At 37.9% G+C, this 26,563-nt stretch overlaps 1 protein-coding gene across 12 annotated transcripts in view; it reads right to left on the bottom strand.

Annotated features, from left to right (window-relative positions):
- Positions 1 to 26,102, bottom strand: part of SLC4A7 (solute carrier family 4 member 7) — a 105,439-nt gene extending 79,337 nt beyond the window's left edge. For 4 of the 12 annotated variants that reach the window (XM_070238988.1, XM_070238990.1, XM_070238991.1 and 1 more), the window contains exon 1: positions 25,775 to 25,973. In XM_070238988.1, the coding sequence (XP_070095089.1) occupies positions 25,775 to 25,834 (60 nt within the window). In that variant the 5' untranslated portion in view covers positions 25,835 to 25,973. Of the gene's footprint in view, positions 1 to 25,774 lie in introns of all 12 variants that reach the window. The other 8 variants (XM_070238992.1, XM_070238996.1, XM_023620820.2 and 5 more) reach the window with 6 other exon arrangements.
- Between the last annotated feature and the right edge of the window lie 461 nt (positions 26,103 to 26,563).

The raw sequence follows: 26,563 nt of genomic DNA, 5'->3' as shown, positions 1-26,563 counted from the left end.
CTTTAAAGATTTCCTTTCAGTTTTATTTAATAGCAACACTTACTTTTTTAAATCAATGTACTGAGTTACAATTGACGTGTAAAAAGCTGTACATTTTTAATATATACAACTCAGCGAGTTTGGGGATAAATACACACCCATGAAACCATCACCACCATCAAGGCCATAGACATATCTGTCACCTCCGAAAGTTTCCTCCCACCCCCTTTATTTGTGTGTGTGTGTGGTAAGAACACTTAACCTAAGATCTACTCTATTTTAAAAACGTCAGTATACAATCCAGTATTGTTAGCTACAGGCACTAGGCTGCATAACAGAGCTACAGAACCTATTTATCTTGCATCACTGAAACTCTATACCCTGTGACCATCACCTCCTCATTTCCCCCTCCCCACAGCCCCTGGCAACCACCACTCTACTCTACTCTGCTTCTGTGAGTATGACTATTTTAGATTTCACATATAAGTGAGATCACACAGTATCTGTCTTTCTGCATCTGGCTTATTTCACTTAATATATTTACATGAATCAAAAAAGTTTCATTTATTCCCTTGGTCTCCTTGCCCCATTTTTAACCTTTTCTCCATTTTCACAATGGAAACAGAAGTATGTATATTCTTACAAAAAGGTAGCTACATTACAACTCATTGCTGTATACATAACTTGCTTCTTTCCACTTAAAAATATAAAGATTTTTCAGTATCAATAGATGGAAACTGCATTTTAAAGCAATTTATTAATTAACTTATATATGACAGAAAAATCCAAGTCTTACAGAAGTCACCCCAAATAACTATTTCCACTTCAACTCACAAGACATAACTACTTTGTTTCTATCTTACAATTGTTCTTAGTAGCTACAGTTGCATCATAACCTTAAATAATGTGCCATTTTACCCAGCATTTATTTATTCTACAAAAAGAAAAATAAGAATTTTTCACCCCACTAACACACACCCTCTTCACTTAGAATCTCTCTTCCACATCTCAGTTTTGATTAGATTTTTATTTTTATATCAAGATTGATAATATTTACATTCTGTGACCTCTAGTTAATTCTAAAATTTTAAAAGCCATGTTAAAAAGCATTTGGATTAGTAAGATTACTTAAATTCTACCTAGTTCAGCATCAAGATTTATGATTGGACCACTAGAAAATGTCACTAAACCTCTGTTGCTCAAAAGACTCTTTCAGACATTAAAGTCAAGTAGACCCCTTTCAATGCATCTTAAGTACAACGGGAATAAAAATGATAAAATTACTGACTAGATACCAAAAGCAAACATATTAAAGTGGAAAATACTAAAGATTTCACTATTTACATGAGTCATAAGATCCACTATCTAGCATAACACATCAATTTGTATGCTGTAGCTAATGTAATAAAGAAATTGAACAAAAAATAGAATTATCTTTATTTGCACATGATTATTACTGTGTACCTAGCATATTATAGATTCAACCAATTAGCACAAATAAAAAGATTCATTTGATGGCAGCCAGTTATAAGATAAACAAAAAACAATAACTTTTCTTTAAATTAGCAACAACAAACCAGAAATAAAGGTAGGAAATAAAATTCTATCCGATAAGAACAAAATGATAAACTACATAGGAATAAATTTAATCTGAAAGAAATCATAAAATTTTATTGAAGGACACCAAATAATGTAAAAACAGACTATTCTCCTGCATTGGCAGACTCTAAATATACCAAGAAAAACAGTAATGAAGCTTTCCAAACTAATATAAAAACTATAAAGTGAACTAGAATCACAAAGGTTATGTTTATTTTTTAACTGAACTAAATGATTTTGAAGTTTAGTTCCCAATAAAATCATGAAAAAAAATAAGGGGACACTTTGTCTAACAAATATTCCAATATAGTATAAAACTATGGCACAAAATCGTCCCATTCACAACATGGATGGACCTTAAGGGTATTATGTTAAGCAAAATAAGCCAGATAGAGAAAGACAAACTCTGTAAGATTCCACTCATATGTGGAAGATAAACAAACACATGGACAAAGAGAACAGATTAGTGGTTACCAGAGGGAAGAAGTGTGGGGGGGGGGGCACAAAGGGTAAAGGGGTGCACCTATAAGATGACTGACAAATAATAATTCACAACTGAAATTTCACAATGTTTTAAACTATCAGAAACTCAATTAAAAGAAAAAAACTATGACAAGCAAAACAGTATAGTACAAACACAGAAACAATTCAATATATTAAATAAATAATTTGAAAGACAAAACGGAGTCAAGAAACAGATTATATACATTGCAGGAAGGTAATTTACTTATTAAATGAAAAGACTTGTTTTGGTTCTCCAATTTGATGAAATGAAGTTGTCTACATCAAACCACAGGTAAAAAGCAATTCTAGATGGATTACAGATAATTAAAATGGTAATATTTAAAATTTAGAATAATATATTATGGGAGTTGGGATGTATCCTAAGGCAAGACGAGAAACCTAGAAGCCATAGAGAAAAAAAGTGATTACAGATTTATTTTATTGTACTAAAAAAAAAAATCAAACATTTCTCTAAAGCAAAGAACACCAAAAAGAAACAAAACAGAACATGAGGAAATATATGCAGTATGACAGACACGGCATTAAATATTTCTAATACAAGAAACTTCTTTATTTAAAAGGGAAATAAAGGGAATATAAAAATTGACAAAAAATATGAACCAAGCAATTCCCTTAAGAGAAAATACAAATGGGCAATAATCATATGCTAAGATATACACTCTTACTAATGGTACAGCAAATTCTACCCATCAGATTAGAAAAAAAATTTTTTAATTAACATCTAAAGCTGGTAAAGGCGGGGAGACACAGACACTCTCATACTTTCTAGTGGGATGTAAGTTGCTCAAAACTTTTTGGAGAGTAAGCTGGTGATAATTCATGTTTTCAATTTTTAAGAATACCCTTTGTGCAGCAATATCACTTGTGGGTATCTACTCCACAGAAATAAAAGCACCAAAATATAAAGATAAGGTCACACGTGTATACTGTTCAAACTGGCAAAAACAGAAAACAACCTGAAAATAAATAAACAGCAGAATGGCTGATTACCATGGAATACTATGAAGATATAAAGAATGAGACAGAATGACAAGGTGGTCACACTTAATAGATGTCACTAATAGACGGAATACTATGAAGATATAAAGAATGAGACAGAATGACAAGGCGGTCACACTTAATAGATGTCACTAATAGACTTAAGAAAAAAGCAAGTTGTGGAGTTGTATGTTTAATATGACCACATTTTTATGTTTTACGAAGGACAAATATTTGTGAGGATACGTTTATGTGAACACAAAGTACAGAAGGATATATAGGTTGGTCTTCTATGTTTCAACAAAGACCAGGCTTCTCTAAAGATGTTAAGGATCTATTAATTCAATATATTCTATAAGATTTAATATCACAGATAATCATGAAGAAGTCACTAAAGGTGAAAAATCATTTTAATCAATTCTTCAAAACTATGATCAAGTCACATTTTAATAGATACAATTTTGATAACAGGGCAAATAACATTTTTGAAAGAGCATTTCACAAGGTCAGAAGATGGTTAAAAATTTTCCTCAACACATTCCCATTTCCTAAAAGTGAATTTGTAGGCACAGTGAAAAGAAATTAACATTCTTTCAGCTTCTCAGTCAGAAAATTATATAATCACATAAACTGATTTTTTTAATCTTAAATTCAGGAAAAAGAAATACTGAAACAGCCTAGAATTCTAATTGCGAATTTCAATCAGCCAAATCTAGAAATTTAAGTTAGGTGGAGAACTGTACAGGAATTAAAATGATGAAGAAAGCATATGTAGGATCCATTTACCTTCCCTTCACAGACGTAAAGTCACTTTTTCAGACAGGAACACAATACACGATACAGGGCATAAGCGCTAACGATGCAGATGGTGCTGCTGACATGAAGCAAAGGACCCAAGAAAGTTTCTCTTTATTCGACCAGAAAAAGGAGGTGGAGTGCATTCAGTTGCATTATTTTCTTAATTAAGAGAAAACGTTTTAAAATCTCTAATTTAAAATTTTTACTTTCTTCCTATTTTCCTAAACTCTTTAGAAATAGAAATGTGGGAAGAACCATCTCCTTTAATACAATGGCAAGGAAGTTAGTTCTATTTCTTGCTACACATAGACATCCACTGTGGTTATTACTAGCTTTTATGGTATCAAAGGATACGAATAACTGATAGCATTTATTAAAATCCATATATGCTTTACATACTTTCTTTCATTTACTGCCCTAAATAATTCTAGGAGCATTACTATCCCAAATATATAAAAGAAGAAATTGGGGCTCTAAAAAGTTACGTAATTTTCCCAAAGTCTCACAGCTTGTACTTGGAGAAGCTAGAATTTAAAGTTTTGTCTGTCGTCCTCCAGGGACCATGCACTTCTCAGTGGGTCACTTACAAACATTTTTAATTCTCACAAGAACTCTGTAAGGTGACACGGCTGATCATTTTCCAACCCAGGGCTGTCTGACTTCAAAATCTATGCTCTTTCCACCAGGCCACACACTTCCCCCTAAGTTAAACTACAAATAATTTTACTTGCTCTACATATAATTGTATTTGCTCATATACCTTATTTAGGGAATTATAAGTAAAGTATTAATTAGCAATCACAAAAATGTTCATATTTTTTCACAAAATGTTCACAAAAATTATTTCTAAATACTTTAAAACTGTTAGAAATCTGGTAAGAGCCAATAAAATAACTACCATAAGAAGCACAAACTTACATAATAAGTCAGCATCAATATTATAACAAATATATGGAGATATTATTTTAATTTGGTTTCCACAGATAAATTTGAAGCAAATAGCCAAGAAAAGAAGGAAAAACCCCTGTAAAACAAATGAAAACGAGTCCCATTTTAAAATATCTTTCAGAGAGGAGCACAGCCAGTTCACACCTTGCACCATTGCTAAACTTGGCAGCTGAGTTCACACTACTTAGTTTAGGCAACCAATTCAGTTTCCACCACTTACTACTAGTCTTCATCAATGTATAAGATCGCCATCTGGTGGCTATCATTAGATCTGGAATGTTTCTAGCTGTGCTAATGTGAAGACAGAAAGACTCTAAATACCTGTTCCAAGCAAAGAAATTCAGGGTTCGAAAAAAATCCCCTGGCAGCTGCTTAAAGAAACATGCCCATTTAATTTCATTCAGAAAAACTTAAATATTAAGAAGGTAAAGAACTACTGAAAAAATATCCCATTTATATAGTAGAGCTATATTTTTCATACGGGCATTTTACATGTACAACTGAATAATCAAAGTGTTACCAGTGAAATAGATTTACAGGTTTTTTTTTAAGTTTCAAATATCCATACCATTTCAGGAATTTTGTTTTTAAACATATTTTGAGATATATCTATAATTTCATGAGAATTAAATAGTTGAAGAATCTAATTCACAAATAAAATACTGTTCACATGGGGTAAAAACTGTTTTACCAGAAACTTTCTAGAAACAAATATCATGACAAAAAGTAACAACTGTACAGTTATGCACTGCATAACAACCGTTCAGTATCAACGGACCACATATACAATCACGGTCCCATAAGATTAGTACCATACAGCCTCCTAAGTGGATAGTAGGCTATACCATCCAGGTTTGTGTAAATACACTCTGTGATGTTCGCACAATGATGATATTGCATAAAGATGCCTTTCTCGGAACATATCGTGTTAAGTGATGACTTATACTTGGCAAAGTAGATCTCTATTTTTCTTAAGAATAATACTCCACATTTAAATGCTAGGGACAAAGAAGATACAGTTCAATTTATACTTGCATTGAAAAAATGTTAACTTATAGTATTCCTAAGTGTTCATTTCAAAGAAATTTTTCATTCTCGTAGGTCTCCGGCTACCGTAAGCTGGAAAAATTTATCTAAGAAACTAAAAATAACCTGATTGGTAAGAAGGAAAACGTAACTGAAACTGGTTTAAACATACAATTACCAAAGTGAAAATATGGTTTAACATAGCAAATTCATATATATATATATATAAGCTCAGGCTTTCAGTAGAAGTGAACTCCTCTCTCACTTCCTCTAAGGCATTCAAAACCAGGAAAGGGTAACTTCTCTCTCTCTGAAAACAGTCTTCTCTATTCTGATCCTTTTGATCTTTTTGCTCTAGGATCCTTGATTCTACAAGTAGAATCAAGTAGTTCAGTAGTTGAGAACAAGGCTCCTCAACTTCGGCACTGTTGACGTTCTAGGATGGACACTTCTTTGTTGTAGGTGAGCTCCTGTGCACTGGGGGATGTTCAGTAGCATGTCTTGGCTCTACCTACCAGATGCCAGGAGCATATATATCCCCTTCTCTTCAGTTGTGACAAACAAAAATGTCTCCAGGAACTGCCAAATGTGCCTTACGCGGCAAAAACACACCGTGACACACAAACCCACTGAGAACCACTGCTTTCAAAATAAGTGGGAGCTATCTCTGATTCTGTGAAACAAACAAAAAATCTACCAGGATCTTGGTTAAAAGTCAGCCTGAACACACACACAGGCCAACATAAACTAAAGTCCTCACCCTTTTATAAAAGCTGCATTTAACATGAACTCTGCAGGCAGAAATGCATCTTGAACTTCCATGTAAGAGTCAGTGTAGAGGAATCTCAATCACATCATATGGATAACTTTACTCTATAAAATATTCCTATTGTAGTTTTAACATAACACTTTTAGATAAATAAAGGCAGAATGGAAATCTTTTTATAGATGCATACTTTTAAAACATTGCAAAACAAGTCCTAGACCTTATTTATTCGCCTAAATCTTCACATTTCAAAGTGGCTTTTGAAATGTAGACCACCTCCACATTAACTCATCCAGACCAACTCAATTCACCAGAAAATCATTATAACTTGTCCCTGTACATAGTTCACACGATGCAGTTATTTGGTTAATCTGCTAAATTAAAATTCATAGTCCTAACCTTGTTTAGAGAGATCCATACCAGAGACTATCAGCTTGACAGCAAAAAAAACCCCCAGGAAATCAAAGCAGATACAGACCTAAGATCTAAGTGACTTCATGTGGCACCTGACACAGAAGCCTGATGTCAGAGATCAGAAAGATAAAGATTAGAGCCATCTGAAGCCATCTTTCCTCTTTCTGAAGCTTTTATTCAGCTTTTCCTGGATCTCAGCAAAAACTCTATATCCTTATAAGTAAGTATCTCTTCAACTACAGCAAGTTTAAACATCTTTCTGACTCCAGGCAACCAAAAGAACCCTGCCTGGACACACACACAATTCCTTCTATTTGTTTTTACTTACTGAGGTCAAAGCTGTCAATTACGAAATAGTAACGGTTTAAGAACTGAAAATTAAAATATTGCCAAATTTAATTGTCTGGCAGGTAAACTGGAAGGTCTTTACCAATTTGTTGTAAGTTGGGCGTCCCACATACAAAATAGAGGAAGATGGGCACAGACGTCAGCTCAGGGTCAGTCTTCCTCAGCAAAAAGAGGAGGATTGGTGGCAGATGTTAGCTCATGGTTAATCTTCCCCCCAAAAGTAAATAAATAAATATGACAAAAAAAAAACCAAGCAAAAATACAAAGCTTCCTTACAATAGTAACTCACTTTATGCTTACAGAAGGCAGGCGAGTAAATAAAAACAACCTGGAGGTCTTCAAGGTAACATAACAGATCAAAGATTTGGGTTTGGGGTTACCTCTTCTCCCTCCCAATATTCACTAACATCAGAGTAATTATATTTTTTTTAAAGATTGGCAACAGATGTTAGCTCACATGCAAATCTTTTTTTTCTTCGTCTTCTCCTCAAAGTCCCCCCATACATAGTTGTATACTCTAGTTGTAGATCCTTCGGGCTCTGATATGTGGGATGCTGCCTCAGCGTGGCCTGATGAGCGGTGCTAGCGCGCCCAGGATCCGAACCAGCGAAACCCTGGGCCTCTAAAGCTGAGTGTGCAAACAACCACCGGCCACGGGGCCGGCCCGGAGAGTAAAGTAATTTTTAAAAGGATAAAGTGACAAGGACAAAGAGAATAGATGAAACTACAACAAACTAGAGATAGCATAAGATCTTCGGAAGATGCCAAGTGGATACAGGAATGATTATCTCCTTTGGAAAATAAACGGCAACCTTAAAATAGGTGGCTATGGAGAAAACAAAGCAAAATCATGTTTAAACAATGAGACATTGCATAAAATTTTATTAAGTGATTAAGATAATTTACATATAATTAAGAAACAATTTCTAACTAACAACCTAATCTAGTAAATTATCTCCACAAATTATATTAGCATAAAATTAAGACTCGATACTACTAAAACTGTACCTATACATATAACGCAATTTGTCGACCAGTTTATTTTGGCCAAAGATAAAACACTCCTTAATGAGTGCAGATTCTAGAGACAGACTGCCTGAATTCAAATCCTCGCTCTACTGCTCACTAGCTGGACAAGTTACTTAATCTCACTAGATCTGTCTCCTCATCTGTAGAATGTGGATAATAACCGTACTTACAACTGATAGGTTGTAATAAGCAAGATAATGAATGTAATGAGCTCAGAAAAGTTCCTGGCATAAAAAAGGCACTCAATTAAATATTAGGTATTAGTACCATCCTACTACATGATCATCTTTACTGGTCATCCTGTGTTAATTTTACATTTTATATTGAAGTGAAATTGAATTTATTCTGTATATATTCATCACCATTTCCCAACACATTTCAAGCTCCTTGAAGATACTTTATGCAGACTTTTAACTCTGTATGTATGTAACGGATTCTCAGTGATAAAAACAAAATACGATATTCCATGCTAGATAGGTTCGAAGCAACTTACATATAGCTTTTATTTGCTTTCGTTTGAAAACACTGATATTTTAAAAGGTTAAAAAGAAAAAAGGTCCTAGCGTAAGTAAGACACATAAATACTGTCACTTGCCTTTCCAATTGTGTTCATGGTTTCATACTCATTTACGTCACCTCCTCATGAATTCTAAGAGACAGACAGAATGAGCAATCAAGAATGTAGCCAAGAAACAGCATTCAAACATGAATCTAAGGAGATTTAGCACCAACCTTTATGTCAAAGGCTTCTTCAATGCAAATGGCTTTCCATTTATTTCACACAAATTCACATCTTACTGAAAATACACTATGCAGTAATTTAAATATCCAAGGTGCCCTTGCATTATCAACTAATTCTTCAATTGAATAAAAGATCTTAAACACATCTTTTCACTATGCGAATCATTTGATTATCTATATATATATATTTCAGAGATTTTCAGAGTAGCCTGTCTACTACAAGACACTTTCATTTGTTCCTTTATTCACTTATCATCTAACAGATATTTATCAAGTGCCCATATGCCAGGCACTGTGCTAGGAGTAGGGAACAATATGTCCAGACACAGAGATGAGAAAAAATCTAGTATGTTCAAATATCTAAAATAAGTTGACTATGGTTGAAATGCACAATAGGAGGGAAGAGCAGTAAAGACAGAAAAAGATGGAGAAGGGTAAATGGGCCAGACCTCTCAGAGCCTAGGGAAGTTTTAGACTCATCCCAAGAGGAATGGGCGTTACACAAGGGAGTGATCATCAGTAGTACAAAGATCCTTCTAGCTACGCAACACTGCGGGGAATTATATGCAGGATGACGTCACCATGACAAAGACTCTCCTTTAACCAGACTCCTCTGAACTGACCTTGAACTGACCTTGGGCTTCCCTCTCTGTCCTTGTAGAATCCAGTCTGAGCAAGAATCCTGCTAAGTCAGTTTAAGGAAAATCCCCCCATCCTCAGTATCTGACCACTCGGGATATCTTATCACCCTGTCCTGCCTTCAGCAATCCCGCTGAGGTGGACTAACAAGAATCCCCCTTACCTCTGATGCTTCCTCTTCGTAATTTCCTATCCACTGACCCCAACCCCTGCTTCCTGGATATAAACGGCTACTTGTCCTGACTAGGTTATGTTCTACCATTATACTACGCTCTCAACATTAATCACAAGAATAACTATTCAGTTAACTAGCAATATCAGAAACGTGCACATCACTCTCATTTATAATAAAAACAGAAAATTACAAAAAATCAATTTACTTTACAAAGTGACTAATACTTTCAGATACCTCTATACAACTGTTACTTTTTAACTTTTTACAAATATTATATCCTGTGAAGTAACTGAATCCTATAAAGAGCAAGTCTTTATGAAATGCCCATCTCAAACAATTTTTCACGCAGCATTTCGCAGCCATGAAGTTTAAACGTAAAGAAAGAGAAATGTAGTGACTGCTGTTCAGAGTGGGGCAAGTCAACTACCACATACATGGAGATATCAAGGGGTTCCAGGCACGCAGTTAAGAACATAGAGAGAAAAAGTAAGAAAAACCATCACCTTAATGATTTTATTTTAAAAAGCCTGGAAAGTCTCTGTGTGAATGCCTTTCAAAAATGATTTTGAAAAAAAATACATAACAGCTTAAGTGTTTAAATGAAACAGATATGGGCCACGGACTCTAAACCAGATATGAAAAAAAGTGCAAAGAGCGGACAAGAAAAAAAAGAGGATAAGCAACTAGAGAGCTTCCAAGTTCAAAGAATAAGAATTACAGGAGTCTACTGGTTACCAAGTCACATTAATGACACTGGAGGGGCCAGCCTGGTAGTGCAGCGGTTAAGTTCTTGTGCTCTGAGATCCCGGGCACGGATCTACATACTGCTTATCAAGCCATGCTGTGGCAGGCGTCCCACATATAAAGTAGAGGAAGATGTGCACAGGTATTAGCAATCCTCCTCAGCAAAAAAAAAAAAAAAAAAAGAAAGAAAGAAAGAAAAAGGAAAAAGTGATACTGCAAAATAGAAAGAAGCACAAATTCCCATAATGGTTTCATTGAAGACCTCTCTAACAAGCATCAAAAGCTCAAATGTTGCCTACGCTTGAAAACCTCTTAAAGCAACTCAGTTCCAGAACAGTAAGATGACTTTTGGTAAGATGAGAGCAATGGCTAAACACACTTAAACTCTTCAAGAGCCTAAACCTCAATTATGTGAAAATGATTTTTGCTACAACCATCTTTACAGTTAAAAACTAAACACAGGGATCAATAATTAAAGCCATTGCTGAAGTGCTAAGTAAGATAATGATCTGGTCGATTAGTCTCAGAAGAACATGACTATTTGTCCAATCTCTACAAAATAATTTAACTCTTTTGGGGATAATCATTCTAATGATCTGTGTGGGAAATGGCTAAAGAAAATAACCTCAGACACTTAAAAGTATTTTTATTACAAAAATAATTCATGCACTTTGTAAAAATTTTGAAAACTAAAACATAATAATCTATTTATGCTTACATTTCACCTCCAAGAGATATTCAATATTAAGTGTTGATCTATTTTGATATTCAGTATTCATAATAATATTCAATATTAAATTTCCTTCCATTAACTACACAAAAAGAAAAAACTAGGATCATACGGGAAAGATTCTGCGTGTAGGATTTTCTTTATAGTTTTCCACATAAGTCCTTTCCAAACGATCATCTCATTAAAAATATTACAATATTTCAGGTACTTCTGGGTCAAACTAAACAAAGTCTTTCCAAGTGTAGATATTACAACTTTTTTATTTTTTAAAGATTGGCACCTGAGCTAACAACCGTTGCCAATCGTTTTTTTTTTCCCTGCTTTTTTCTCCCCGAATCCCCCCAGTATATAGTTGTATATTTTAGCTGTGGGTCCTTCTAGGTGTGGCATGTGGGACGCTGCCTCAACATGGCCTGATGAGTGGTACCAAAGTCTGCGCTCAGGATCCGAACTAGCCACACCCTGGGCCACCGAAGTGGAGCGTGTGAACTTAACCACTTGGCCACGGGGCCAGCCCCACCACCTTTTTTTTGGCCAAGCACCTAAAACTGTTGTTTCAACAGTTGACAAAGTTTGAAATCAAGTAAAGGCAGTTCTTCCTTCTCATTACACCTCATTTATTATACATGGAACCAGTAAAGCTACTGTTCATGAAATATGAAGTTAAATTCTCCAATACAAGAACCTGTTGATATAGCATTAACTTATAAGTCAAATACAGTGTTTAATCTAAATACCCATTTGGATATGTTAAAATTTTAAATGAAAAAAAGGATACATATATAATTCCCAAAAGAATGTAATCAAACATTAATCTATAGAAATGGATTTCCAATTTTTTTTTTAATGGCAATCCCTGGGAAGAAATATATTTTACATCAAAAACCAGTACATACATATCTGTTTACATGGCTATGTATGTATATATATAAAAAAAAAGTTTCGCAAAACAATATTTGTCCTTACTACCTGCAATGTATTCCATTATTTTCTACTCTGTTTCCTCTCTTTCATTTTTTAATGCTCGTTTTTTAGTGGATTATCATTTTTCAGTGATAATCCACTAAATTGTGTTTGCAAATCACTAGTAAGTCACAACCTGAAGTTTAGGAAACAGTGAGAGGATCTGGAGAAAGACTATCTGGGGTAACCCTTCCTGAATTTTATTTAACAATAACTACTTTAAAAGCTGGGCAGGGGCTAATCAGGGTTTTAGCTCCATAGCTACTGTGAACAATGGAGGACAAAGTGAAAAACGGCAAAGTTAAAGCTTTAATGCACAATCAATACAATGAGTAAAAAGTTCTGATTAAAGGCCCTACCTGCATTCTACAAACGACAGGTCAAGTTCATTTATGTCAGTGGAGAAAAAGCAAAAGCTGTGACTCTAGAGTAACTCAAGGCATTAAATGGTAAATGTTCCTACCCAACAGGCCCAACCACAGCCAGTCTACCAATGCTCATTTATTATGATGTACATGCCATTCTCTTGAGACAGCTTGAAAAATAAAGCTGAAAATGGTACCATTTTGGCTTTCTGCAAAAATCTTCTCAGTGAACATGATTTACTCCTCTGATCACATGCCTCTACCTAGTGGAGATGCAGCAATCCCCAATGATGTGAAATTCACTGTCCCCAATTTATAATCTCAAACTGTCCCTGACTATTTTAAGTTCACAACCATAACTGAGGAAACACTGGCACCGTAAGTATAAAACAATCCCTCGTGGCTAATCCACTCAATATTCATCACTTAACCTTTTAAAACCATTTGCTGCTAAATCAATGCAATTAGGAGATGATAGAAAAATAAGTTAGCATATAAAAATCGAGTAAATGCAATTATGCAAAACACACAGTTGGTATTTTTCAACTATGATCAGAAATGATGAAATTTAACCTAAAAATCCTTTCCCTCAACTCCTTTACAATCTTATATCTCACCTTTCCCCATCACACCTCCAATATGAATTCTAATTCTGGGGGGCCCATACTATGCTATGAGATAACTGTATTAATCTATTTTGATTTCTAATAAAATTAGTTTATTTATATCTTAACCTCTATCAAAATTGTCTTTAAAAAAGATTTGCAGTAGCTTGAAAAATGCAAGAAAATATCAATCTCAAAAGAATGCAGTTAAATCATTATATGACCTCCTTCAAACAAACTGCATTACCTTAAAATTCCTACAATAATGACCTTTCTGAGAAACTACATTTTGTGCTTGACTATTTTAACCCAATGAAAGTCAATGCTACATAGTTAACCTAAAAATTCCTAAGTATTTCTATGTTGTTTAACCATCCAATAATTCAAATTAACATGTAATCTATATAAAACGAGTGAGTGATGTGTACACATATACGTATATACAATACAAAATTCAGAAGACTCATTTTATCCAATACAAGGTAATTCTTGTTATTTCAGAATACAGAAAAAATAACATAAATGACAAATTTAAGTGAAACTATGAACTCTTTTTTATAAAGTATAATTTCTTATCATCAAGCCTTAGCAAAACAACTAGGGACTATCTTATAACTACTCTGCCAAGCAGTGTGCTAAACTCTTCTGCATTGTAACAGCCTGCAGACTACATTCTGCAAGCCTCAGTTCCAAGAAGATACAGTGAGAGCTCATCAAAACAGAATGAAGCTGTCTAGCAACCTCAGCTATCTGCAACAAGCCAACAATCAGAAGACTACCTTAGGAGGTAAAATTTGTGTCACAGAGTGACTTAACAAAAGATCCCCCAATCCCATTTAATAACTATGTGATTTCATTTGTTATCCATAACAAATCTCTGGAAGATAAGAAATTTGAAGACAAAAGAAGGTAATTACAATAACGTAAGATTCAAAAAACCCACAACTATCTAAAACAAGCTAGTGATCAGTATTGTTTTTAAAAGGAGAAACGTATCATATTTTAAATGTTTTGTCAAATGCTTAAAATTACTTAAAGGAAGCTAATTATACTATGCTTTAAACTTTTAAACATTTTGTCAAAATATAAATATATTCCTTTAAATTTGATGCTTAAGACAATAAAACCACTATCTAACCTGTAAGATAACAGCATACATCTTGGTCTCTGTCCCTAGTTCCTGGCACAGAACCAAAACCCTTGTAATTTCCTCCGTGGTAAGAGCACAAGGTGCATCTTTTGTTCTCGTATTTTCTCTTTGACACCAGTTCCTGACACAGAACTCCTAAATCCCTTGGAACTTCCTGAGTGATAGAAGCGTCTTTTGCTCTAATGAGGTGGCTCCTGGTGGGCTCCTGGATGGGGGCTGGTCACCAGAAAGACCAAGTCATGATTAGAAGCTTGGAATTTTCAGCCCTAACTCCCATTCTCCAGAGAGGGGAGAGGGGCTGGAAATGGAGTTAATGATTGTCATGCCTGAGTGATGCAGCCTCCATAAAAATCCCATACTTGTGGGAGAGCTTCTGGGTGGCACGCTGCTGGGAGAGTGGCTCTCCCAGAAGGCAAGGAAGCTTCATGTCCCTTCCCACATACCTTGCCCTATGCATCTCTTCTACCTGGATGTTCATCTGTATAATAAAAGGATGTAATAAAGGATAAACTGGCAAACAGTAAGTAAACTTTTTTTCCCTAGTTCTGTGAGCTGCTCTAGCAAATTAATCAAATCCAAAGAGGTGGTTGTGGGACTCTCCGGTTTACAGCCAATGAGTCAGAAAGACAGGTTGACGACCTGGACTTGCAAGTGGCATCTGAAGGGGGTGGGGACCAGGGAGCAGCTTGTGGGATTGAGTCCTTAACCTGTGGGATCTGACGCTATCTCTAGGTAGATAGTGTCAGAACTGAGTCAAATTGTAGGACACCCAGCTGGTGTCTCAGAACTGCTTGGTACGGGGAAAAATTCCACACATCTGGGATCAGAAGTATTATGATGAGAGTGCGGCAGTGCTATGGGAGTAAAGGAGAAAGACTATTTTTTCTAATGCATACCCCCTCCCCACAGAGCTATGCAGAATATCTCAATGTTGGGGTGTAAGGATAGCCAAGACCTTCTGTTTTCTACCTATTACTTCAATCAATATGTACACTAACTCTAAGAATTTTGTTATATGAGATATTTCATAAGAACATAGGATGATTGCTAATAACAAGTTCCCGAGGGCACATTTAACTTTTTTTTGGTGAGGAAGATTGGCCCTGAGCTAACATCTGTTGCCAATTTTCCTCTTTTTCACTTGAGGAAGATTGTCACTGAGCTAACATCTGTGCCAAGCTTCCTCTATTTTTGCATGTGGGAAGCCACCACAGCATGCCTTGATGAGCAGTATGTACGTCCACACCCAGGATCCAAATCTGAGAGCCCCAGGCTGCCAAAGAGGAGTGTTCAAACTTAACCACTACACCACCAGGCCAGCCCCACATTTAACATTTTATACACAGTATACTCTTTTCCCTGATCCTGATAAAGCCCTATAATTATCATAATTTCAATTTAATAGTTGAGAAAAATGAGATTCAAAGATGTTAGCTGCCCAAGGCCACCTGGTGGCAGATGAGAGACAAGGAACCCAGGTGTGTCCGAAACCCAAACGTATATTTGCTACACCAGAGGTTAAGGTTAAGCTACCTCCCAAATTTTACCATTTTGAAAATGAGGTTTTGGGCTTGTGGGTATTTAGTAAATTTCTTATTACTGATTAAAACAGCTCAATAAAACAAAATGTAAGACCAGATGAAGGCCAACTTGAGTCTGAATGAATCCTTTATTCCTAACAAAAGGGAGATCAACTTGGCCAGATATAAACAGGCTCATAACAGGACCTCATCCTGAGGATAGAGCTAATGGCATGTGCAAAAATGGATAAGGAAGTTCCTCCTTAACATATTATGAGGTCATTTGGGAACAATTATAAGCAAAACAAAAGTAAGTACAGAAGATTACTGAAAGGACTCCACTGAGTCAGTGCACTGGCTAGTTATAGCACCTGTGCAAACACGGATGCAGGGACTGGGAAGCAGAGACCAGGAAGGAAGGAGGTCCTGGACCAAAGAGAGCCCACAAACCTCAAAATCATAAAATTAAAAGCAGATGAATAGAAAAAATTCTATTATGTAAATAAGTCTAAAGAATTAATAGAAATAGCACAATTTCAAACCAATATATCTAACAGCTGACATCATATATGTGGTTTGAGATCCCTTTTCTTGCCACTGGTCCTCTTATAATCATATACATTATAAGTCTCTGACTTTTATAAAGCAAATATTACACAAGTATTAATACGTAAGTAAAATATCCACTGTTTTCCAACAATCAATTTAAATGTATTTAAAACTTGTGAAAATATCTTAAGAGTCATAAAATTTTCATTTTAATGGTGACTAATACTCACTTGCCTAAGATCTCAGGTTAAAAAAATGTTAAGTACTCTTACTTTGGGATCAATCCAAACTGTACTTATTCAATATGCTCCCTCAATAGAACGAAAGCAAGAAACATTCTCTTCTACTAGCAGTTATGTCATGTAAAGTAGGAATTTTTCTTAATGGTAACAACACAAATAAAAGCTATATAATTTATTAACTGACTGATTAAACAACTAGAAGCATACTCAACTTCAAATCTTATGAGTTCATGATATCATGCTAACATTCGTTCACTGAACAAACATTCACTGAATGCTTTCTATGTGTTAAACCCTGGAATAGACCTAATTAAGAATTCAGAAATGATCCAGAGAAATTTTATCCCAGCCCTCAGGGAATCTGGAGGCAAAGAGGCAAATTTCATAGAAATATTTAATTTCTATAATGTCAACTAATTCACTAAAGTTATAGTAATAAAAGCTTTTAAATATAGAAGAAAACTACAGTTAATTATCTGAGGCCAATAGAGCTTTCAAGTATCATACGAGTAAAACTAATATGGTTAATGTTGCATAGTACTGACAAACAGGGATCTGTGATTACTCCAGACTAATGAGAAATGAAAGAAGAGGGGTGAGCAGTGATTTGGCATCAACCAGGAGTTCAAATCTCAGCTCAGCCTCTTACTAACTATATGGCCTGGGAAATGTTTGAAAACCTCTCCGCCTGTGAGTGCACGTCTGTAACAGGGCTAATAAGTGATTAAAAGATGCCTAATAAATGCATGGCTCAAAGCAGGCTTTCTCTAGAAAGTCAGTTACCTGTGCACTAACTTGCCCCATAGCAGAAGACAAAACCATAGATTCTAGATTAGTGATTCCTACCAATGCGAGAAAGACGACATTCCTCTTCCTGCCAGCACTATGATTAGAGAAGGAGTGAGGCAGAATCTTCAGTGGAGGTTCACTATATCATCTGAGGTGCTGTAAAGTCTCAGAATGCCACTAAGGTTTACACTCAAATATAAATAAGAAATTCTTTCAAGAGAGGAAAAAGTGATTATCTTTTCCAAATTACTGGCTTCTAAAGACTGGGTAAATGGAAATAATTTCTTTAGCTTATTTTTTACTAATTTTTTTAAATGTAGGGATGGACATTTCATATGGAATACATATAACAACATGAGGAATCTAATAATTACAGTGATGTCTTCCCAAAGTTTTGCCGTGTTGCACAACTCTCAAAGAAAACATTCACGCTGAACTCAAGGTAAATGGTCCCTTCTGGAGCAAAGACAGGAAAACAATGTGAATGCTGCCCTCTGCAACCATGCCACCATAATCTCAACTGTAATTTATCTGAATAACTTTTTTACATATTTATGATCCTCAATCAAAGGTAAGTATAAAAATCATAAAGGAAAAATCTAAATTTAAAAACATACAACCAAACAGTTATTTCCTTATGCCTACAGCACTTCATGTCTAAGGACAACACTCTTCATCTCTTCCCACATCCTGCCTTTTATTACTCCTCACTAATCTAAATCCCTGGAGAGAAAGGAACTGGAAGTGAGACAAGGGCAGGACATCAGTAATAGGCAAACACAAAACTTCCAAAGGACTCAAGTGTTCAGTCATAATTAGGCATGTAGCATGTGACAGATACATATTAACAACTTCGGTATTTATGGGGTACCTTTAAAACATGATAAACTAAGCAGTTCATAATATATTAGACTCTATCCACAGTCATACATATCTCTCTCATGAAATAGCTAGATATGCTAACCCAAGACATAAAGCAATATAAGAAATCACGTTCTCTATTTTACTGAATGGATCATGTTTGCATAGTTCAAAAATAAAAACTGTACACAGAAGGATATACACTGAAATTTTGCTCCCACTCCCGTCGCAATTCCTGTTCTCTTACACTCCCTATGGAAACCATTTTATTAGTTTCCTGTTTATCCTTCCAGTATATTTATACAAACACTAGTAAATACAAATATAAATTCTTATTCTTCTCCCTTAGAGAAAAGGCACTAGTACATAAACTCCTCTGTCCCACACCTTGCTTTATTTAATCAATTCATCCTAAAGCACTCTCACATCAATACAAAGAGATCTTCCTCATTCTTTTTTTATAGCTATACTATCCCACTGTGTGGATATACCATAATTTATTCAACCAGTGCCGTATCAGATTGCTTCCAAAGCATCTTCTTAAATGATACATCTTTCAAATATCTCCTGTTACTGTAACAAAATTACCACTATCACAGGATTTGCCTTCTTAGACCTATAATAATACAACATATTAGTGACCTAGTGTTTATACTTTGTAAGAACCATCAGAAATTTCCACCCTACATGACCGCATTCTCTCCTCATCAAAGTTTAATGTATTATAGGATTCCTCAGACCCTTTAGTATAGTTATACATCATGAATCTCCAGAAAGTATAGCATGTGACCTTCCTCAAACTTATTTGGCTACAAAATGGTTCTTTGGCAAAACATCCTAGAGATGTAGCATTCTGCAAAACAAACTTTAGCAAATACTGGATGGATGTAATAATTATTGTTATCTGAATAAAAGACTATGAACTTTTAAGAAGATATGAAACTAAGCTGAGCTTAGTTTTAGACTAGGCATAACCAAGCTGTTTCTTGGATTATAAACCCCTTTGAGATCTGAATGTAAAGCGATTTGACCCTCTACTGGAAAGAAGGCATACAAGCATAAAATTTTTCAGTTTCTGGGGAATCACATACCCCTGAGGCCCATCCACAGTCCCTATGTTCCTGTCTATTTTAGAAGCAATTTTAAAAACACAGTGCTATACTATCTATGGCACCATTAATACTCCAAATGCTAAGACAGAACCCAGAGTGCTTTTCATGCAAAACTAATGAAAAAACAGCAGAGAATTCACCAGGAGGTGTACCCTAGTGCCAAGCGAACAAAGCATTCTCAAAGGGATCATGTTTAACAATCAATGATACCAAGCAAAGTGAATTACATTAAATAACTGTGGGAATTGTAGTCTGATTTTTACACAGGTGTCTCTCATTTTAAATAAATCAATTAGACTCTTACAGGATTAAGGAAGTTGGTCTTTAATTCATTTTATACAATATGAAGTCTTAACATTTAGGATTTTTAGAACGCAATACATTTCACGTTAGACGGCAGTATCTACTAGAAATACAATTCTGCTGCATGTTTGAATGTGACAATGTGAATGCCCAAGAGAAAGGGAAAAAAGTCTGAGTTTTAAATGTAGATGAAAGAATCCCCAATGATGATTATAGTCTAGCAGGGGAAATTATTAGGAGAGAAGAGATATTAAATTGAAAAGGTGACAGATGCAGGCTACCACTTCTGGTTTTGGGGGTGGTACCCTACAAAAGGGCATTCAGAAGCGAGGGCCAGTGGGGGCTGAAGCCCAGCTCAGGCTTCTCTCATCAAGCCTTGTGCTAAAGTTTGAATCTGCCTAGAGAGGGCGTCTGTTGTAATTCAGACAAAGGCAGCCCTGAACTCCATTCTTCCCTCCCTTCCCTGACACAATTCCCCGCACCCCCAAACCCCATCTACCAATGGCAAATATTAAAAATTGCTAAAATTTTAAAAACGAAAATTTGTTTTCTAGATGAAGATAATATCCCAGTGGCCAAAGTATAATAGAATGGAAATTTCTAATTTAAATTCTTATCAAAAAATTGTTTCTTCAGAGGACCTTTTTTTTTTTTTTTAACAGAAACATCTCCAATACTACTATGGAACTCAACGGGAAGAGAGTCTACTAAATATAAATTTGCTTTATTCGTATTTTTTGTTGAATACTTCAATTCCTAAGATAAGAGGAGTTTTGCATAAGTACTTTCAGTATTTTTCCAGAATAAAGACTACTATTTTAGCAGAAACATTCTATATGTCAAAGAACATGCACTAAACACAAATGCACCAAGTGCTAATTATATGTTATGGCAAATTATGAGGGGAAAAAAGATTCTAAGTATCATCCTTGCCCTTCTCATGCTCCTTTGAGAAACCATTCCACACTCCCTCCTATAACAGAGTACAGTTGGCATTCCCTATCAGCGGATTCAACCAGCTGGACGGAAAGGCCTTTGATGGTTGCATCTGTACTCAACATGTACAGACTTTTTTTCTTGTCATAATTCCCTAAACAATCCAGTATAACAGCCATTTACAAAGCATTTACATTGTATTAGGTATCATAAGTAATCTAGAGACGACTTAAAGCACCTATATGGGAGGATGTATGTAGGTTATATGCAAATACTACCCCTTTGTACATAGAGACTAGAGCATCCAGATTTGGACATCTGTGGGGGTCTAGGAACCAAGCCCCAGGGATACCGAGGGACGACTGTACAGGCATCTCGCACCTGTGAACTCATTTAAGGGTATATCCACTTCCCAAGCTCCTAATCAGAGATGATACAACTCAACAACCTCTCTACATTCGGCAAGCTGACAAAAAAGAAGCAAGACAGTCCTGGAATCCAGAGAGAATGGACGATTCTATACTGCCTGACATGCGAAAAGAATGAGAACCAAATGACATTAGTCTCCTTAGCATTCTTTACCAAAAAAGGATATCAAAATATTAAAGCATCTTTTCTATTTCATTATGAAAGGCGGATTGTGTCTTACCCTTCACTTTGATACTGTCCCCAAAAAACTGCTTAAATAAACATTAAAATCCAAACCATGGCTTGGGAAAAATTATAGTATTTTTAAAAATCCTCTTTGGAGGCAATTTGAAAAATCTGCTTAAAATAGCCAAACTAGAACCTTTCTGGACTGGCATATCAGGCTCCAGATAAAAATGCAAATCTATGTCATAATCACATTCTCTTCCTAAACCAAGCACTGAAAAAAAGTCTTTGGCCACTCTCATAGCAGTCATTTAAAAATGTCCAGCCCATGGAAGCAATCACTAATTTGGAAATCCAGCACTACACCTGTCCGCTAGCCCTGTGTCCCTAGGAAGACTGTTAACAGTTGCACTGCTAAACATTATCATGACGCTATGCCAACCACAGATCCCTTCACTATTTATTATTATAATTACAAATAATTGTGAAAGTCTCCCCAAGTCATAAAATGCAATGAGTATCACTCAACAAAATACACAAGTTGTCTGCTAAACAAAAACAGAGGCAAACTTCATTGTAAGCTAGAATGTTGGAATAGGTACCTGCTTTGTACAGAAATCAAAAACTCTCTCATTCAAAAAGGGGCTTAGAGGGCTGGCCCGGTGGCACAGCGGTTAAGTTCGCACATTCCGATTCTCAGTGGCCCGGGGTTTGCCGGTTCAGATCCAGGGTGCAGACATGGCACCGCTAGGCAAAAAGCCATGCTGTGGTAGGCATCCCACATATAAAGTAGAGGAAGATGGGCATGGATGTTAGCTCAGGGCCAGTCTTCCTCAGCAAAAAGAGGAGGATTGGCAGTAGTTAGCTCAGAGCTAATCTTCCTTTAAAAAAAAACAAAAAGGGGGTTAAAGTGGTGGGGACTAATTGCACCTTTACATATTCAAACACTGATCTTTATTAGTGATACACCCTTACTGCAAAATTGAAAATATCGTATGCATAAAAAGCGATAACTAAAGAAGAATCCATAACCAATACGAGAAAGCTATAATATAAATCAAAAGCCACACTAACTAATCTATATAACATTAACCCTATGAATCACCTGTATGCTCCTTCATATAAATGGCCCATTTTGTCAGCTGCAGATCCTATCAACTTTAAGATTATATCTGTGGTAAAACACAGTTAAGAAAGAAGGGGAAGGAAAGAAGAAAAACAACCCATTACAGGATGTTGACAAGTATAACTACCAGGGTTTTAGAATATATTGGTTAGCACCCCACATACTACTAAAAATAATACAGCAGGTTCCTCCAACACCAGGTTACTTTCGATTTTAACAAGTAACAGAAACCTGGTGTAACAAAATACTCTAATTTTCATACCCTAAGCTCTCTTAGGAAAAAAACCTGTGTACTTCCCAGTCTTAATTACCAGATAAAGTAATTTTCAATCCAACTCAATTGTCCTACAGTTTCATTTGGACAGAAGACAGATTTGCTGTCTCTCCCTTTATTACAACTCCACAGATTGTGGCCCAGATGCCAACTATAAGGCAAAAAGGTAACTAAAATCCTGATAATATGCCTGGGGTGCACATTATCTCTAAGACTATCAACACTCAACCAGAGATCCCCGAAGAATTCTTACTCACCTACCAAAGAACTTTCTATTTGCCAACCACCACTAACTTCATACTGGGTTGTTAATATCTTTCACTTATTCTAATTACTTTTTTAAGTATTTCTAAGACTCATGAAAATGTTTTAACTGGCATTCACACAGGGAATCAGCAGGAATACAGATGCTATCACTGTGTTCACTACACACGCCAAAATAAACTCGGAGAGGTTAGGACTCGGTCTACCTTGTCTGCCTGTAGCCCCAGTGTGTGGTACCTAGGCGATACTTAATAAGCATCCGTAAAATGAATGAAATCATAGAACAAAATCCATGGAACAGCCTCAAAATTTCAAGGGTAACAGAATTGTGTTAAATCATGTATAGCTTAAAGGAAAGAAGAACATTTGCCCAAACTTGGGAACCTTCTAAACAGTGCTATTTGTTGTAAGAGGATTTAACTGACACCAGAAAATAAGACTAAGTCCAAATCAATTGTAAGAGAGACCTACACTGATGAGTTTTTGTAAGGAAGCAAACAAAAATTGCATTTTTAATAAGATAAACGACTTTTCTCTATCTCCATGATCAATGAAAATTACATAATTTTAGAAGAAACCTTAGAGCCTCAATTACGAAACAGATGGGCTCCAGTCTCAGAATAATATAAACTGCCACCAATTTATTCAAAAATTTGTGCATAATTACAAACCCAAGAGAACATTTTATGAATATTAATTTTATTCTACTTTTTTGGCTATGCTAAGCAGTCAGCTGTGAGTGAGAGAAAAGTTATGACATATCATAATCATCCATTTGTATGACTTTCATTAGCAAGGGAAAATGGCTGAGGAAAGATTTAACTTTGTCAACGCCAACAGTTCCTCTCTTCCCAGTTTTCAAGCCATGCTCTTCTCTACTACTTAAACCTAGTTTTCCTGTTCTCCCATTCTATTTTTAAACTGTATGATAGCCTACTGTATTTGATTTCTATACTGATTTGACTACAGTAGCCAAGTCTTATCTTCCCCAAGATTTAGGAGGTACACCCTTCCAAAGTGCTCCCCTGCCAAACCATTAATAACAGTGTTTGATAATTCCTTTGTCATCTGTCTGCTTCACTTGAATGTAAATTCTACTAGAGCAGAGCTGGTTCTGCCTTGTTGGACACTGTAGAAGAGACTCTAAGTAAGTGTTATTACAATGAATGAACGAATGATCTGCGAGGCAATGGCAGTATCATATGCTTCTTCTAGCTAAGCAGGCAATATTTGAGAGCACAGCATGGTTTCCACCAGCTTTATGAAAACTTGGACCCTCTTTACTGCTCTGAATTGAAATTTTACAAATAATAAACTTAAGAACAGACAACACTGCACGTGATACACACTAGCAGAGAAGGTGCTAAAAAACACCTCCAAAGTAGATTTTATTCAAAGGCCACAGAAAGAATTACAGAAGATTCCTCAGGACAGGTTTCCAGAATTCCATTACCATCGCTGCGAATGATCTTCCCAAAAACCACTGCTAAATGACTTCATGTCTAGAGACTCAATTTTTTCCTCCATGTTTTGAGAATTTATAGGTGAACATCCTAAAACAATGAATGACTACTCTCCAGGGCCTTATAACAATCTTGAAAAAGATGCGGAGAGGGGGAGTTTAATGAAAATTATTGAACAAAAACACGTGAAAAGCTATTTTCCTGTTACTTGTGAAAGACTGGAAAATTTTCACTCCAGAGTTAAGAACTGGAAGTAGGAAAATTTATAACACCTCCATGCCCCTTGAGTCACGAACTTACCAAGGGAGAAGAGAATCACAACTGTAGGGACACATGTGTTCTGCGTGAACGCAAGAAGTCACTTTTCTTGAGCATGAGCCGCCCGTCCAGCATCCCACATGGGAACACTGGCCTTCTGAAAGCCAACCCACAGTCCCCTCTAACCCTGAAGCCAAAGCCAGGCTCACCGGGAAAGGCGAAAAAAGGAGCAGCACGGAGGACCCGGACACCTTCCTCCTTCTACTTGGCCTGCGGCAGGCTACTCCTCCGGTTCTCGCCAAAAGAGGAGGAGGCGGACCAGGCAGAGTCAGCAGCGAAAAGAAGCCTTGGCCGCAAAGGAAAGCGGCTTGTCCACGCGGCCGGAGAACTCACTGAACAAAGCACAGCGCGGAGCGGGTGGGGAGACGGGAAAGAAGGGGGCAGATTCAGCCCAGCTCTTCACCACTGCCCGGGGCTAGAGACAGGTGGAGCCGCGCTCCTCCTTAGGGGGAGAAGAAAGATGGGTTTTCGAGGGGCTAATCTGAACTCCAGCGCCCAGGCAACCGGAACCGAGACCCCGGCTGGGGAGAACGCCTGGGAATAAGGGAAGCAAGCACTGCGGAAAGAAAGAAAGGAAAAGATGGTCGGAGTCACGGGGAGCGGCCCCCTCGGGGGGGCCCAGGGTCCGGTCCGAGCCGTGCCGAGGATGTCGGCGCCGAGGGATGCCCGCGGCGCGCTGCCGGCTGCCCCAACTGGGGCCTCCTCGGCGCCGCCGCCGCCCGCCCCCTCGCACCCGCGCCCGGGGCGGCCACACAAAGGGGACGGCGAGGCGCGCCGGGCGCTGGAGGGGCCCCGGGCCCGGGACGAGGTGGCCGGACCGCTACGCCCGCCGCGCCCCCGCCTTTGTCTGCCTGGCTCTGCGCCCCCCGCCGAGGAGCCCCACCGACCGCGGCGCCCTCACCCTTCTCGTTACCCGGGTGAGTAGCGGTCTCATCTGCTCGCCGGCCCCATCCGCCTCCATGGCCCGCTGGCCACCCCGCGGCGGCCGCTACGGTGCTGCCCCGCGCGGTCCGCCCGCCGCCGCCGCCGCCGCCGCCGCCGAGACCCGGGCGCGCGAGGGGAAACGAGCGTGCGTCCGTGCGCGAGGCGCGGGCGCGCGTGGGGGAGCCGGGCACGCGGGGCGCGGGGCGCGCGTGTGCGCGCGGCGGCCGCGGGGCTGGCTCTCGCAGGGCAGCGAGGCCGCGGTGTGGAACGTGGAGGCGAGAACTGAGAGAGCGGGAGAACGGGGCGGGGGAGGAGGAGGGAGCCGCGTAGGAGCTCGGGGCGGGGCCGCAGGCCATGACGCGCGCGGCGCCCGGCCCCCGCCCCGACACGCCCCTCGTCACGCCTCCTCGCACCACGCCCCCTGCCAGTTTGGCACCGCCAGTCTCCTCAGCGCCCCCGCAGGCCCCGCCGCGGGGCCAGCCGGAGGTGGGGCGGGAGGGAGGCGGGACGGGCATTTGTCCCAGCCAATCGGCGGCTCCCGGAGTCCCTCGCGCACTCCCCCCCAGCCGCCTCTTCAGGAGGCCCCGCCCCTCTTTGTAAAATCGTAAGTGACTGAGACTAAGTGTGTAACTCATTTTTTAGGTCGGAGTTTCCCCTGAAGTTCGGAAGTGGGTTGGAGGTCACCACTGCCCCTAGCGCTTAACCAGGTTCTTTAAAGGCAGGAGGGAAAGAGGACGCCACCTTTTTAAAGGACGCTTAAGGGAAC

The sequence above is a fragment of the Equus caballus genome, chromosome 16 (genome assembly GCF_041296265.1).
Source record: "Equus caballus isolate H_3958 breed thoroughbred chromosome 16, TB-T2T, whole genome shotgun sequence".
NCBI lineage: Eukaryota > Metazoa > Chordata > Mammalia > Perissodactyla > Equidae > Equus > Equus caballus.
Note: the sequence above shows the minus strand (reverse complement) of the source record. Positions and strands in the feature narration are given on the sequence as shown.